Source organism: Pseudoliparis swirei, chromosome 3 (assembly GCF_029220125.1).
Source record: "Pseudoliparis swirei isolate HS2019 ecotype Mariana Trench chromosome 3, NWPU_hadal_v1, whole genome shotgun sequence".
NCBI classification, from domain to species: domain Eukaryota; kingdom Metazoa; phylum Chordata; class Actinopteri; order Perciformes; family Liparidae; genus Pseudoliparis; species Pseudoliparis swirei.
Genome location: NC_079390.1, coordinates 5616694 through 5633994, shown reverse-complemented (window position 1 = coordinate 5633994; position 17301 = coordinate 5616694). Strand labels below are relative to the sequence as shown.

The window sequence follows — 17301 nt, the reverse complement described above, 5'->3', positions numbered from 1 at the left end:
TCACCATGTATTTATGTATGTACATGTGTATATATCAGAGAACCCCCACCCCCCCACCCCCCGGTGCTTGAGCCTGCTCTATCCCCCCCAGTCTACGAGTATCCAGGGTACACATCCTGGTTACCATATTCTGCTCCCCAGGACTCTCCCAGATCCTCAAGTAGACCTCTGAACAGTGCTTGAGTCTGCTCTCTATTTACGCACTCTGGATCAAAGCTCCGTGACGTCACTATAGCTTAAAGCGAGTATCGACGTCACAGCACAGAACCAGAACGCTGCGTTGTGAGAGCCAATCAGCGCTGAGCTGCTCCGCTGTTGGATCTAATTGGCTGTTGCTGCTCTCGTGATGCTGGATGCGGAAGTCATTCACACCGGGGCGCTAGATGTTGCGACGTGTGCGGCATTTCCACAAGAAGTATAACGTAGACAAATTGGTTAATTATTCCGTGGCGGATGGCGGAACATATTTTTCCACGGAGCAAAGTAACGGAGATAAGCCACGCAACCCTCAAATATTCTGATGATGTTTTAATGACGTGGTTCAATTAAGTACTCGCTCTCTTAAACTTTAAATCTGGAAAGAAATAATGTGTTGTGTTTGTGCGTGTGATTTTGTGTGGTGATGTAAACTCAGCTGTCATAACAAGCAGCAGGAGAGCACTGTGTTAACCTCTTGGTATACTGCATGCTCAAAACATCAGAGCATTGTTTATTAAGGCTGCCCACATAGCATTTATCTCTTTATTTGCAGGCCTAGGAAAAGGACCCTCTCAAAAAAATGTCCAAACAGTACTTTGAACAAGTAAGATGTATTCTAAAGAATTTAACATAAAGACAGGACATTTGTGCAATAGAATTAGGCATGTTTTTGTAAATGAGAGTAGAGTTATTAAAACACATTTAAATTCTTTAAGGTAGCAAAGATGCCTCGTAAAAGACCTTTGCCAGGCCAGATTGCAGGGTACAACATGGGTACAACGCCAAATTAATTCAAATTTCCTGATATTTGAGCCACCAACGTGTGTGGCTGCGTGCGCTGCAACATTTTGGTCACCCCCGACAAAATCTCACTCCAAGGTTTTTTGAAAAGTTGGCAGCTCTGTGTTTAGGCCAGCAGAGAAGGCCTTGCTGGCCCTGACGGCCACCACTGGAGGAGACTCAAGCGCTGTTCTGAGGTCTACTCGAGGATCTGGGAGAGTCCTGGGGATCAGAATATGGTAACCAGGATGTGTACCCTAGGTACTCGTAGACTGGGTGGGGAGGGGGACATATACATGGTGAACTTATCTTACATTAGGTTGTTCAGCTGTAGTAAGACGGCATTGAAGGCCGAGGTAGAAAATGCACTGCCCGCCACTGCATTATTCTGAGAGCATTTGTACGGCTGCTAAACATCTTCCTTCATTCTACACATTGCTTGTCTCCAGCAAGTTTCCGATCAGCAGACCCATTTTTACACCTCGGTGTACGGACAGCACATGCAGATTGAAGGAATACACAGTTTTAAAAAACAAATGCGTCTCTACCTTGTTTTTTTTCACGTTACTTTAGGTTTACTTGAGAGGTGTCGTGTGTATAATCTTCAGTAACATTACCACGCACCCAAGAAAATGTCCGTGCGCCTTCTGTTGTCAATTACGGGAAACGTTAGTCGTTTATATAACTGCCTGACGGTAAATATAACGAATAATAACATATATATTTGTAAAATTATTCTCTAATCAAGAGCAAATATCGCTATATTGAAATATACTAAAATGCGTCTGAAATGACTAAACATTCTCCGATATGTGTAAAGAAAATATAACTAAATGGATGACGTGTGCGTAAGGGTCCTTCGGACTTCCGGGTGTGTATAAACAGATCGAAAACGGAGTCGCCTCGCCCAAAAGATGTGAGTTTCTGCCTCTTTGTTGGTGTAATTTTCGCTAAGTACATTTCATATTCGTTCGCCAACATGACGGTGCTTATAATGGTGTTTTCTTCCGCTGAATTAGGTCTAAAGTAACGTTTAAAATCACTCTGACGTCGGACCCCCGGCTTCCATACAAAGTGTGAGTACACTGACAGCTCAGCAATAACGTTACAGTCACAGGCATCTCAGTGTTTTACTATTTATTAAAAACTGTAATCTTACCGCTGCCGCAGATATCGGTATTTCAAGCTGCTGTTTAAATATGTGATTGTGTGTTTAAAGTTACGGAGGACGTGACTAGTGAGAAGACATATGTTAGTGTAACACTGTGATTCATGACATGCCGATAATTAATACACGTGCGTTACGAGCCATCACTTTCGGTAACTTCCGGTTTACATATGGTCTTATTCTAAATGAAATGTACAAGCAGCGTTAACATCTGGTCTTGTAGAGTTCTTCGTTAATATTGTAGCGACCCTGGGTCAGGAACGCTACGAGACGTAGATGGCTTATAGGGTGTTTATTCAAGGAACATAGAACAAGCTACTGTTGGCCGTAGCCTACGCCAAAACCACAGCAAAACGCCGTGAAAACCTCCAAACCAGCTTCACGTCTGCTCCGGGTCATAGCTCTGCTCCGAACGAGTCGTAACACAACACCACACAACACAACATCACTCGCTGTCCAATCACAGACACGCCTCACAGCTACCAGCTCGTGAGACGTTCACTTCCATCCGGAACATAACATTTATAACATAACATTCCCTCAGTCCGTTACACTACCCTCCCCCCACAAAGTCCCTCGCCCCCGAGGGGGCAAACAAAGTCTCTCAGGTGGTCAGGGGGCCTGCGGTTCCTCTGCGGCTGCCGTCGGCGCTGGGGAGAAGGAAAAGGGGTTAAGGGGACGCTGGGACCAAGGGCAGGGGATGGGAAGGGAGGGGCGGGGCCAGGGACACTAAGAGTCTGTGAAGGGGCGGCCGAAAGGCTGGGCCCATTGGGAAGGGTTTGGGGGGTAGTCTGGGCTGAGTCCAGGGTTCCCCGTGCCCCAGGCTCTTGTCCTGATGGGGTGGATGTGCCCCGGTAGGGGGCCAGCCTGTCTCGATGCAGAGCGACTTTCCTTCCTCGTGGTGGCAGCTGGACCCTGTACACCACCTCTCCAAGTCTCTCCAGGACTCGACAGGGCCCCACCCACTCACTATCGAGCTTTGGGCACCTGCCCTTCTTCCTCTGAGGGCTATACACCCAGACCAGCTCTCCGACTTCAAAATGTCGTCCTCTGACGTGCACATCGTAGTTCCTCTTTTGCCTTACGCCCGCACTGCGCATCTGGATCCTGGCAAACTCGTGGGCCGACTCCAAGCGGTCCTGGAGTTTCCGAGCATAGTCGAGCCCCGGGGGACCCGCAGGGGCGTCAGGAGGTTTCCCCATCATCATCTTCCCTGGTGTCCGGATTTCTCTGCCGAGCATGAGAAGGGCAGGAGAGCAGGAAGTGGAGTCCTGCACCGCAGACCTGTAAGCCATCAGCACAAGAGGCACGTGGTCGTCCCAGTCGCGTTGATGTTTAGCTGCCACGATGGCCAGCTGTTGTGCCAGCGTGCGGTTGAATCTCTCGACCAGCCCATCGCTCTGTGGATGGAGGGGTGTAGTGCGGGTCTTGTGGGATCCCAGTTTGTCACACATGGCGGCGAAGACACAGGACTCAAAGTTTCTGCCCTGATCTGTGTGGATGACTTCAGGAGCCCCAAATCTGCTGAACATTCCCCCCACCAGAGCATCCACAATCGTCTCCGCCTCCTGGTTCGGCATGCAGTACGCTTCGGGCCACTTAGTAGAATAGTCCATGGCAGTGAGGATGTAACGGTTGCCCCTCTCTGAGTGAGGAAACGGTCCAAGAACATCAATCCCCACCCTCTCCATGGGACACCCAGCCGGAAACTGCTGGAGCTGGGCATGAGATCTGTCTGCAGGGCCTTTCTTCGCTGTGCAGCTGTCGCAGCGGCGGCAGTAGTCCTCCACATCCCGCCTATGTTGGCCCCAGTAGAAACCCTGGCGGAGGCGACGGAGGGTCTTCGTAACGCCGAAGTGACCAGATCCCGGAGCTCCATGCATTGCCCGGAGCACTGTCTCTCTCAGAGCCCTGGGCACCACCACTTGCCACCGTGTCTCTCCAGTCGCCGGCTCTTTCCACCCCCTCTGCAGGACACCATCACGCAGTCGCAGGGCTTGAAAAATTGACCAGAGTCCCTTTGTGGCTCGAGAACACATGGTAACCTCTCCCCAAGGTGGTCGCTGTTGGGATCCCACCCAAGCGAGCACTGGCCTTATGTCGACATCCTCTTCCTGTTTGCACCCCACTCTGCTGCGTCCACAGCTGTCAGTCCATGGCCTGCAGGCGTGCCCACCGGTCCCACGGCAGCACATTTCACATCAGGTTGCAGCCGCTCTTCTTCCTGCGCCTCTCTTTTCTCACAGTAGTTGCAGCCATCAGCGCTGCAAGGCCGGCGTGAAAGCGCGTCAGCATTTCCGTGGCGTGCCCCCGGTCTGTGGACCACAGTGAAATCATACGCCTGTAGCTCCTCAATCCAGCGTGCCAGCTGGCCTTCTGGCTCCTTAAAAGACATGAGCCACTGTAAGGCAGAGTGGTCGGTCCGGACTGTGAAGTGGAGGCCCCCAAGGTAATATCTGAAATGTCTGATGGCACAGACCATAGCAAGCAGCTCCCGTCTCGTGACACAGTAGCAGCGTTCAGCCTTGTTGAACTGTCTGCTGTGATACGCCACCACTCTCTCTCCTTCAGGAGTCACGTGGGCCAGCACAGCACCTGCGCCTGCATTACTGGCGTCCGTGTCGAGGATAAAAGGCAGGGTGGGGTCAGGCGGTGAGAGGACTGGGGCCTCCACAAGGGCTCTCTGCAGTGAAGTGAACGCTGCATGGCACTCCTCTGTCCAATCAAACACCACCCCTTTTTGCAGCAGGCGGAACAGTGGTACAGCTATGCAGGAAAAACCCCTCACAAACTTCCTATAGTAGGAGGCCAGGCCCAGGAAGCTTTTCAGGTCCTGCACAGTGTTGGGGGTAGGCCAATCCCTCACCGTCTGCACTTTATCATCCATGGTGCCGACACCGCCGCCCCCAAGCTTGTGTCCCAGAAATGTGACCTCCCGTTGCATGAAGGAGCATTTCTGTGGGTGCAGCTTTAGACCTGCTGCTGTCACTCTCTCCAGCACCCACCTCAGGGCCTCGAGAGCCGCCTGGAAGGAGTCACCATGCACCAGTATGTCGTCCAGGTACACAACACACTCCTGCCGAGGGATACCAGCGAGTACCCTGTCCATTAGCCTCTCGAACGTGGCAGGAGCATTGCAGAGGCCAAACGGAAGGACTTTAAACTGCCACAAGCCCCCATTAGTGATGAAGGCAGTTTTGGCCCTAGCTTCAGGGCTGAGAGGGACCTGCCAATACCCGCTCCGAAGGTCCAAAGAGGAGTACCAGGCTGACCCTGCCACCGCGTCGAGGGCCTCGTCGATGCGTGGAAGGGGGTAGGAGTCCTTTTTTGTCACTTTGTTGAGGGGCCTGAAGTCCACACAGAAACGCCACGCCTCCTTCTGCTTTTTGGGGACCATGACGATCGCCGAGGCCCAGGGGCTGGTGGAAGGCTCGATGATTCCCCCTCGCTGCATCTCTTGCAGGGCTTTGTCTGCCGCAGCCTGCCTGGCCAGTGGGAGGCGCCGAGGTCTCATCCTAATCGGCCGTGCATCTCCTGTTTCGATGTCATGCTGGATGAGATCTGTGCGGCCACATCGCCTCCGACATTGAAAAACAGTCCTTGAACTCAAGAAGCAGCTGCCACAACAGGTCTTGTTCGCTAGGAGTCAGACCACCACAGTTTGCCTGCCAGACCTCCTTCACTGCCAAGACTCTTTCACGGTCGTCAGGTGGAGAGGCGTTTGTCACCTGTGTGTGTGGACTAGTAGCTGGCCGGACCGAGGCTGGGGATGGGTGCAACTCAGCAGCGGGCAGGGTGGAGGGCAGTGTGGATAGCTCATTTGAAGGGCTGCAGCTAGGGGCAGCATCATTTGTTGTCTCAGCCGTCAGCGTGGCAACGGTGTGGGTCGCAACACAGCCAGGCCGGGGTGGCTGGCGCCACATCTGGATGACATGACCATCAGGGAACGTGAGAGTTCCTCTCTTTGTGTCGATGACACAGTCCAATGCCCCGAGAACATCCAGTCCCAGTATACAGTCCTCCAGGTTAGCAACCCACACCGGGCAGCGGATAGACTTTTTCCCCAGGCCCAGAGTCACTATTGCTTCCCCAACCATAGGAGTTCGCTCCCCGGTGACTGACTGCAGTTTCACGATAGTGGGAAAAATATCAGTTCCATTTGTCACCACATCGGGCCTCACCAGGGTTGCTGACGAACCTGTGTCTACCAGTGCAGAGCAGCATGTCCCTCCAATGGTGAGCATTGCATACCAACAGTCTCCTATCCATGTTCGACCCAGCACCACTAGTCGCTCTAGCTGACCATCAAAATCCTCCGGTGGTCTGGTTGCGTAGCTTTGTTAATTAGAGGGGGCTGGGACAGAGTGCCAGGGGTCCGCATCGTCCCGATTATGCGGTCCCCGGCTCGTTTCCCTTGTTCGCGGTGGAACGGTGGCAGTGTCGGATCAGGTGGCCAGGCTGGCCACACCCCCAGCAGACTCTTGGTCGTGGCTTGTCTTGCCTCTCATCTCTCGAAGTGGCAGCCCTCACTAGCTGGGTTAGCTCCCCCACCCAGGCAGGCTGCGCCAACTCCCTTTCCGTCTCACAAGCAGCGCTCCCTTTTGGTGCTTTTTCAACCACTTTCCCCATGGCGCCAGCACACAGCATCTCTCTCTCCGTTGCTGACTCCAAAGCCTCCTGGAGCGACCCAGGGTGAGTGAGTAGTGTCTGGATGCGCAGGTCAGCTGGCAGCAGGGCCTGGAGGAAATGGTCCCGAGCTAGCTCACTCTGGATGGACGGGGGCATGTGGGCGTAGGTGCGGTGAACAAGCCCCTCAATGTCATTAGTGAGCTCCCTCAGCGGCTCCTCTGGCCGTCGCTGTCTGCTGCATAGTTCAAAGCGGAGCAGGCTAGTGGCAGAGCATTGTCCAAATCGTCGCTTTAGAGCCCCAATTAGTGCATCATAATCACTCCGATCATCAGGACTCAGCAGCAGCAGGCTTGATAAAGCGTCACCCGTGAGGCACATCGCTAACTGGAGAGCTTTTACTTCAGTGGACCATCTACTGGCATGGGCTAATAGTTCAAATTGTGCATGAAAAGCTTCCCAGTTGGATTTACCGTCATATCTGGGGGTCTTTATTGTGGACGCAATAGCTTCTCTCCGTGTCTCCGTGTGCTCAATCATGTCCCTTCCTGCGGCCGCAGTTATTCCTCTACGGCCGCCATTTCCCTCACCGGCGCGGCCCGAGTGGCCAAAGCCTCCGCAGCCATCCTAGCGGTCGTTTCTTTTACCCGCTCTCGGTGCTCCGTCGTCTGCCAGGCCCCGGCTGCGCCGTCCCATTCTCGTTCGTCACTTTCTCCTTCCCGTTTAATCTTGAGACGGCTCCCCGACGTCGTGTTTCTCACCGTTGACGAGCGTTAGCCACTTAGCTTCTCTGCTGCTAATTCGCGATGTTGATGATAGCGAAAGTTTTACTTCTGACACCAAATGTAGCGACCCTGGGTCAGGAACGCTACGAGACGTAGATGGCTTATAGGGTGTTTATTCAAGGAACATAGAACAAGCTACTGTTGGCCGTAGCCTACGCCAAAACCACAGCAAAACGCCGTGAAAACCTCCAAACCAGCTTCACGTCTGCTCCGGGTCATAGCTCTGCTCCGAACGAGTCGTAACACAACACCACACAACACAACATCACTCGCTGTCCAATCACAGACACGCCTCACAGCTACCAGCTCGTGAGACGTTCACTTCCATCCGGAACATAACATTTATAACATAACATTCCCTCAGTCCGTTACAATATAAAAACGCACTGTCACTGAGCTCATTATTCTGTGACAACATAGTTATGACAGACAGGAGAGGCAGCAGCAATATAAACATACAGAGGCATGTCTGAATGCACACTGGGCCTTAAGCTACAGTCTTTAACAGACTGAGCGGTGCATTTATACAGGTACAAGTAACACGTAATGGCTGTGACATTCATTTGTCAGCATTAAACTGGTGGTAGAAACAGATGGAGTGTGTGGTGCTCTCTGGTAGAGTGACTGTGGGTCAGTGGTTAGCAGGTCTTTCTTTCAGGGGGTTGGCGGTTCAATTCCCGGCCTCGTCGATGTCTCCTTGAGCAAGACACTTAACCCTGAATTGCTCCCTGTAGCTGTGTCTACGATGTATGAATGAAACATGAATGTCAGTCATGATAAAAGCGTCAGCTAAATGAAATATAATGTAATGTAATTAAGGACCTATAAACTATAATATCAAGGTGTGCCACTGTGTTCTCCATCCATGTCTCACACTCAAGCATCGGCGTGTTTTAAGACCGATGGACATTTTCTGATGATAATTAGTTTTTGATATAGTTTTTCCAAGAAAAAACTAATCTTTAAATTACATCCTCTCCTTTGTCTTTGAAAAATCCTGAATCTACAAATATGCAAAAATATTATTAATATTATTTTTTGTTGCCTCTGCACACAAAACGTCTCTGACATCACATGGTCAATTCTCAGTGTATGTGTACTGGAAGCTTCAGGTTTCCACATCATTCTTTTTACATTTTTACATTACATTACATTTCATTTAGCTAACGCTTTTATCCAAAGCGACTTACAATCCTGCTGCGTTCATACACTGTAGACGCAGCTCCAGGGAGCAGTTCAGGGTTATGTGTCTTGCTCAAGGACACATCGACTAGGGCGGGGATTAAACCTCCAACCCCCTGATTGAAAGACGGATCTGCTAACCACTGACCCACAGTCTCTCTAATTCTTGTTTATTGCTTCAAATTTGTGACTTAACAAAATCGTGTTCATGCTCTTTATACACGTCTTGAAATAAGATTTAATTACTTTAAAATACAATTACAAATTGAGTGCTTGAATTCTATTCCCGTCACTCCAGATTAAGTGATTTTAGTTGCTCGTTAGAACAGTGTGTGTTTATGATCCGAGGATGTGGAGCTCCTATAAGTGGCAAATGCTATAACTTTAAGTATGAACTATTGTGTTTTCCGGTGGACGATCGCTGTGGGAATAGAACATGTAGATTGTTGTAGTTAAGATAATTGGTGGTTGGACTGTGTGTGATTCAGGAGGAATTGTTGTGTGTTGACGGCACAGCTCTGTCATAGCCACTTTACTACTTTAGAAAGGTTTTCTTTTCTTTTCACATTTTCTGTTCAAAAGCACAAAAACACCCTTCCACTGAATTACCTAGCAAATTATATTACACTAAATGTCACCAATAGGTTTTCTAATCTGTGTTATTTTGCACTGTGATTGAATTTTCACAAACTTTGTCCTGTGCATTTTAAATCTGGTGCTGAAATGAGCCACGTCGTACTGCCGAGAGATGGAAGTTGGGCTCAACATTTAAACTGAACTTTTAGCGTCTTTTTTTTCCCCTCACAGCCATTACATGCCACATAATTCATCGTCTAATTCCACAACAGAATTCCATCTTTAAAGCGTTGATGGGAAGTTGATTCTCTAATGAGGTCAGACGTGGTCCAGCTGCATGTTTAAAGTCATAACAATGAAGCCAAAAAATGCATCGTATTCATTCGACTTCAACACACCATGAATCCATTCAGTTTATTTGGCACATTCAAACACGTTGGCTCTCACGCTCGAGTACGGCAACATGGCGTTCTTCATAATGTGACGATCTTTCGCCCTCCCTCACGATGGTGAAGCCGCTGCATATGGTCGGCTAACCGGTCAATTCATTTAGTTTGTTTACTTTTGTTTTGTAAAGCCCTCAAACTGCAGGATTCATTTCAGAAGAATCCAACTATAAATGTATTCATGGCATATCCATAGTATAACAGACTGACATAATTATATGTGACACTCATTTGAGCCTCTTTTCTACTCCATGGAGGTCAAAATAAATGTCCAGCTACAGAATTTCACAACGTTTGAGAGATGATATGTAATCATGTGACACTCATGTTTTCAAAAATGAAATAGTAGAACAATGGGGGGTAAAGTAAAATATTGTATTCATGGTGTTTTTAAAATCATTGTTTTGTTACAGACTAAGTGTCCCAGACAGCACACCGTTCACAGCCGTTTTGAAGTTTGCAGCTGAGGAGGTAAGCTTATGTTTGTGCTATTCTATTATTATTAATATTATTATTATTATGATTATGATTATTATTATTTTGAAGTCATCAACAGGGAGGGATATATAAACTGGACATGTATAAGCTAACGATACTCTTTGATATTGATTTCATGTGGGACTGCACTGCACAACATTAATTTAGCCTTAGTGTCTAATAGATGTATCTGGAGTTATGGTATATATGTTCATATTTGTTTAGCATTCAATGCCAATAAAAAGAAAACACTAAAATACATATATAACAAGACTTAAAAAGTGAAATCTTCGAAGGAAAAAGCATTAAAAAATATATAAATGCATAAGAGATAAGAAATAATTTGTGGGAAAATATTTCCTGTAATGCAAACACAGAAAGATGTGTTTATTGTATTTACATGCACACCCAGGATATGCAGTAATACTGTCTGTTATGTGTGTATTATAATGTGAGGAACAAATAAACGACTTTCTGTTTTTCTCTTTTAGATTCGTAGAGATATTATTGGCCTCGGAACTAATTGAACAGATTTGCCCGTGTGTCACACACACACACACACACACACACACACACACACACACACACACACACACGCATACCCTCATACTGACAGAGCACTGGAGCTGCTGCGTGTGCTGCCTCCACAGAGCGTAAATTGGGGGTTCATTGGCTCCCATTACCAGATGGACTGTTTTAAACACAATCAATATGGGAATACTATTGTATGTCACAGGCTTATAAAGTGGTTTCTAGAATTAAGTGTTCTTAGCCGGGGACAATTCATACGTGTAATTAGCAAGGGTGTATTTTGAGCTTTGCTTTTGTGATCATGATAATAGTGACGCGAGTGTTGAAACACACACTGTAAATGTAAATTATTGTATTTAGTGATTCCCCGACAGTCGGCGATTCAAGCTGCTTTATCCCCCGATGATACGCGACCTGAAGCAAAGTGCAGCAGCCGTGCATTCCTGATCCAAATTGTATTTCACGCGCACCGCGTGTGCTACCGGGCCAGTAGTCTGGGGAGCAGCACTCGGCTCACCGTATCTCCGCGGCGACGGACTGCTCCCTCCATCCTTTCACCGCAAATCTCACCAGCCCACATCCTCTTCTGTCCACCCCTGAAGTTGGACAAGCAAGTGATTTTCTTCCAGAAATTTAAGCGTTGCTATCTTTGCCCCAGGCGGTTCCGTGTGCGTGTGCGTGTGTGCGTGTGCGTGTGCGTGTGTGTGTGTGTGTGTGTGTGTGTCACGCTAAGTAAAAGCTGGCAGAAGACACAGCTTTTTCCTTCTGCTTGTTCCTCCAAGTGTGTTTCTGAAGACATCCTAACGAAGTCGGTGCTTCTCAGTGCGCTGACTCTGTGAAAAAAGCTTTTTCTTTGTGCTGATTTATTCACACCGCGTCTTCAGGCCAAATGGAGTCGGGTTGCAACACGTCTCGGAGTATTCAGCCAAAATATTTGAGTGCTGCTGAAATTTTCTCAGATGTCAATGTTGTGTTTTTCACTAATGGGGAACGTCTCCTTCTGTTGCAGTTCAAAGTGCCATCAGCAACCAGCGCCATAATAACAAATGGTGAGTTTAGGGGGGGAAAGTCTTTCAACTTGTGTATTTTTCTTTCTTTTTTTTCCTCTAGAGCAAAAGGGACGTGTTTACCAGCTTGACAGTTATCATAGAATATCTTCTCATTGTTTAGAAACCGTGTGTTTTGACAGATATGTTTGAAAACTCAGCCGAGTTTCAAAACTTCAACCGCAAGCTGTGAGAATTTTAACGAGCTCCAACTAAATAAATCTGAACGGCAGTGATGCTGAATGAAAGGCTGTCGGATCCGTCTCGGTTCATTTTGCTCCAATGACCCGCTTTCTGTACATTATCACATTTTTGGCATGGCTTACTTACTAAAAATCTGTCTTTTTACCCCCCAGAAAATGTCTTTATACTTTTTGCATGTCACTGAAAATAATTTTCTTAACATTCACAGAATGTCTTTAACACATGTTAACGGCTAAATCCAATTCAAAAGAATGAGTTCTTTGTTGCCTCACTATTTTGCCCTTCCCTAAAATTCCCTATCGACCTTTCGGTCTCCGGTGTAAAGTCCAGTCTAGTCCAGTCCAGTCTAGTCTATTCCAGTCTAGTACATTCTAGTCCAGTCCAGTCTAGTTTATTCAAGTCTAGTCCAGTCTAGTCTATTCCAGTCTAGTCCAATCTAGTCTATTCCAGTCTAGTACAGTCTAGTCCAGTCTAGTCTATTCCAGTCTAGTCTATTCCAGTCAAGTATAGTCTATTCCAGTCTAGTCTATTCCAGTCTAGTCCAGTCTAGTCTAGTCCAGTTCAGTCTAGTCCAGTCCAGTCTAGTCTATTCTAGTCCAGTCCAGTCTTTCCTGCCCACACTAACACATACTGGCCTATGAATGACACATTTGATATTTACGCTAATTAGAGCTTATATGCATCAGCGATGGTTATTAAATATTTAAGATATTGCAATTACTTGATATGCTGCAACTAGTATTGCTTTCTACTCAATTTCTTCACTTGCAACAAGATGCGCTGAGGCTAAAAATATAACTCAAGTCAAGCAGTTTGACCTTCAGCCTGGATGGAACGTGTCTTAATGTTCCAGCTGTCCAACGGATGCACAGCTACATGATGCTGAGCCAATTAAATAGAGAAAAAACAACAATATTTAGCTGGATTCATCCTCCTACGGTCACTTGTTGCCACACTTATAGTAAAAACCAGAACAAATAACAGTGAAGTAAACAAAAACATCAATCAGATTTGATGTGGTACCAGATCTAATCTGATTGATGTTTTTGTTTACTTCTGTGTGGACAGTGTGAGGCAAATGAGAAGGAGACGTTTATGGAAAGTCTGCCGGATGTATTTTCTCTTAGAAAGATGGCATGTTTAGGGTGCTGTAAGAAAAATTGGACGCATGACCGTTGCGAAATAAGATCGAGATGAGATTTTTATTGAAATGCCTGAGATATGTCTGCCAGGTCAAATTTGAATTTTAGTTTTCTCAGTGCAGAACAATGGCCGGTCTGTTACCATCCAGATGGAATTGCCTGCTGCTGAGGCACACTCTGATTTATTTAATATATTTGTTTTTACTATTGCAACACCATTATGGATACACTATGGATATTGCACATTATTTTCATTTATTTGCCTGACGATATTTTCGGTTTACATTTCTTTCTTGGTTTGCTGTGCAGATGGAATAGGAATCAACCCCGCCCAGACCGCAGGTGAGTTGTTGATTTCTTTTTCACTCAAAAACATCTCCACAAAAGCCACTCTGGATGGCGCTTTTCATTTCATTCTCACATATTACGGTATAATAACACATTGTCGACCTTGAGGCTTTCAAAGCTCTTTGTCACTTGAAAGCACAACTTGATTAAAGCATGTTCCATATGGCACTTTGGTATTGCTGGAGGCATTGTGTTAATAGTCTGAAAGATTAATTTGATAAAGCCCTCAGCGGCAGTGACTTGTGTGGGTGGTTGCACAAAGAAGACAAAGAAAAGTAAGTATGAAAAAGCTTCCTGGAGGTATTACATATCCATCTGCAATCAAGCGGTCCCAGCGGATATAATCGCGGTTATTTAAATCAGATGTGAGGGCTATAATTTAACTGTTCTTGATGGATGTAAAAGACCGTTTAGTGGCCGATGATTCAGACTGTAAAGGTGAGAAATCTATGATGAATACAGAAGAAATATTCTGAAGGAAAAACTGCAAAAATACTTCCCGGTTTGTTGATGATTTTTTTTTATTTTATTTTTATTTTTTAGAAGGGCAAAGAAGTCCAAGCACATGATTCTGTCCTCAGAAGGACGTGTTGGAAATACACTACCGTTCAAAAGTTTGGGGTCACTTAGAAATGTCTTTATTTTTCAAAGAAAAGCACTGTTTTTTCAATAAAGATAACATTAATCAAAAATACACACTATACATTGTTAATGTGGTAAATGACTATTCTAGGTGGAAACATCTGGTTTCTAATGAAATATCTCCAGAGGTGTATAGAGGCCCATTTCCATCAACTATCACTCCAGTGTTCTAATGGTACATTGTGTTTGCTAATCGCCTTAGAAGACTAATATCTGATTAGAAAACCCTTGTGCAATTATGTTAGCACAGCTGAAAACAGTTATGTTGGTGATATGGGGCGGCTGTAGCTCAGTGGGGTAAGAGGGCCGTCCTTCAACCGCAAGGTCGTGGGTTCGATCCCCGCTCCGCTCCGTGTGCCAGTGTGTGGAGAGCAAGGCAGGCACTGACCCCAGTTGCTTTGCTTCGCTTCCGCCCACACTGCATAATATAACTATGGGTTAAAAATAAAGAAATAATTTCCCCTTGGGGATTAATAAAAGTGTATATTTATTATTATTTTATTTTTATATAAGCTATACAACTGGCCTTCCTTTGAGCTTGAAGTTTGTAGAACAAAATTAATACTTCAAATATTAATCATTATTTCTAACCTTGTCAATGTCTTGACTCTATGTTCTATTCAATTTTCAATTCATTTGATAAATAAAAGTGAGTTTTCATGGAAGACACAAAATTGTCTGGGTGACCCCAAACTTTTGAACGGTAGTGTATGTATTTGTAGAGTAACTTCACCCAATCTGTCCCTAGCCCATGGGGGAGCTCATCGTGCCCCACAATGCAATGTGTTACCACCATTGTGTTAGTTTAAACATCCAGCCACACATAAACACACACATTGGTGTTAAATGAGATGAAGTCACGGAAATAATCCTAACGTGAGTGACATATCCGTGTTGGAGGAGGCCTCGTTGTGTTTACTGATTCATGAATATAGACGCAATGTCTCGAGAGGCCGTTTCTGATGTTGAATTCAATCCAGACGTGACTTCTTACTGGAGGCACGGAGCTTTTCGGTCGTAATTCACTCGATTTAAGATTCCCACATTATTTCCACGCCCTGGTGAGTCACGTTTTCTCCGTGTCAGCCTCCTTTGTGTTTCCACGAGGTTCATATTTCCCCCGCGTTACCGAGTAATGGAACGGATGACTGGGCTCTCTGCGTGGAGCGGGATACGGAGAAGACCGCTTCGACCCGGGTCGGTTCCGCTCTGAAAGGACAGCGTGGTGGGCTTCCACAGACGCTTTTATGTCTGCGTAAAGTTCACGCTGCCGCAGCGTCGCCTAGAATAGCCTCCGTTCCCACGCCTCGCTCAGATCGCCCTTCCACACCACCGAGTGCACGCTGGAAATCGATCGTGTGTACTTTGTGCGACCTCTTTGTTTCTTAACGTGTCCTCGTGAGGCCAATAACATACATTACCTGTGGCATGACATGAACGAGTGATGCGTCGATGATCTCAGGCATGATTTGATGGTTGTAATAACACATTAATAACTGAATTTGCTCTCTGTCGTTTCATCAGGCAGAAATATAAAATATTCAAATGATTAAATCCACCTGATATCGGATTAACTGGCTAAATAAATATGCTGAAAAGGAGACGCCAGGAAGTCATGTAATCCTTCAGTTTAGACATTTCTGAGCATGTCATGAAACCGTGACAATGAATCCAGATGTTTGTGTGACATCTTAATTAGGTTACATTCAATCTTCATATTAAGGGTTTAAACAAATCAGATACAGTCATGCCAACAAAGTCAAATAGGAGACTATTTTGGACAAACCGTCCTTTCTGAGAGTGAAAAGGTCCTTTATACGGCGCTCTGTCTTGTGTTGCAGGCAATGTGTTTCTGAAACACGGCTCAGAGCTCCGCATCATTCCCAGAGACCGAGTGGGAGGACGAGGAGACTGATGCTGCTCTTCCCGGTCGACGACATCGTGACTCACCCGGCGGAGTCGTATAACACTGGAGACCCCGGCAACGCCTCGACGTGTGTCACATTCGTCTCCTGGCCCACAACGGACAGTGACTCACAAGAGAATATGTATATTTAAACTCGGTGGAATGCACACGCCCACTCGCATGCTCCCCGCTCCTTCTCTCTCGGTTCTGTTGCTCATTCGAAGATCGCCGTGACATCGAGGGTTTCCAGAAGTACCGAGTCATTAATACACACAGCAGATGCATTGTGGAGATGATTTAGCTAAGATTAATTAAACAGGTGGCGCTTTTGTATCTTTGTAAATGACAATAAATCAGTATAACTAACAACAACTCATGCATCCATTGCAATGTTTACTTTTGTCTTCCTCAGCATTAATATGAGGTTAAAATATGTTTTTAAGGAGCATTGTTATATAAAGTGGCTGTTGATGTGCAGATAAATGGTCTATTCACATGCTTTATATTGATGTACAATATTTTTTGTCAGGCTATTGTCAGTATTTCTCAAACACAAGGTGCATAAACGTGCATCATGGTTCTGTTCTCGTCTCGTCTTGTGGACCGGCTCCTTCCATAACTCGAGGAACATTTAGTCATCGGATAATGTAAGGAGTGTTCATCTGTCCATCGGTGCAGGCACGTGGATCTTTGCTGCCCTCTGTCAGGTTACATTTTAACATCAGTTTGTACTCACCAGCCTCGTGTCAGTATTTAAAGCTACAATACAATATCAAACAGACTACATTGAGTAATAGAGAGGAAGTAGAACGATGTAATATGCAGTTCTAGTTTGAATATGGGCTTGAGGAGCAGGAGGTGAGAAAACCAAGCGGGCATCCAAAAAAGCTTTGATTTATTTTTGAGATTCATGGAGGCCTCAAAATGTGTCACCATGACTATCAAAAGCTCTTCATCCCACACCACCGAAGTCATAGATTTTAATCAGAAAATACATTCACTGTTTAATTGCAGATTGTGGTCATGTGTCTTTTGTTCTGGCATGGATCTGCTGGCAATTAGAACAATTATTATTAAAAATCATACCTTTTTATATCAAGTTTCAAAATGATGCTCATCCAAAACAAACCTGCCCAGTGGTTTGGTCTGAAATGTGTTTTATTGTTTCTCTGAATGATTAATGAGGGATTGTAGTTTTCTTTCCTCTTCACATTAATCAGTTTTATCGGAGACGGTCTGAGTAA

The 17301-nt window shown here is 46.1% G+C and overlaps 1 protein-coding gene across 1 annotated transcript; it reads left to right on the top strand.

Annotated features, from left to right (window-relative positions):
- Window positions 1-234: 234 nt before the first annotated feature.
- ufm1 (ubiquitin-fold modifier 1) lies at window positions 235-17070 on the top strand. The gene is made up of 6 exons (XM_056411022.1): window positions 235-1894; window positions 1998-2054; window positions 10175-10232; window positions 11779-11818; window positions 13471-13503; window positions 15993-17070. Coding segments are annotated over exons 1-6 (264 nt in total). The 5' UTR covers window positions 235-1892; the 3' UTR covers window positions 16067-17070.
- Window positions 17071-17301: the final 231 nt, after the last annotated feature.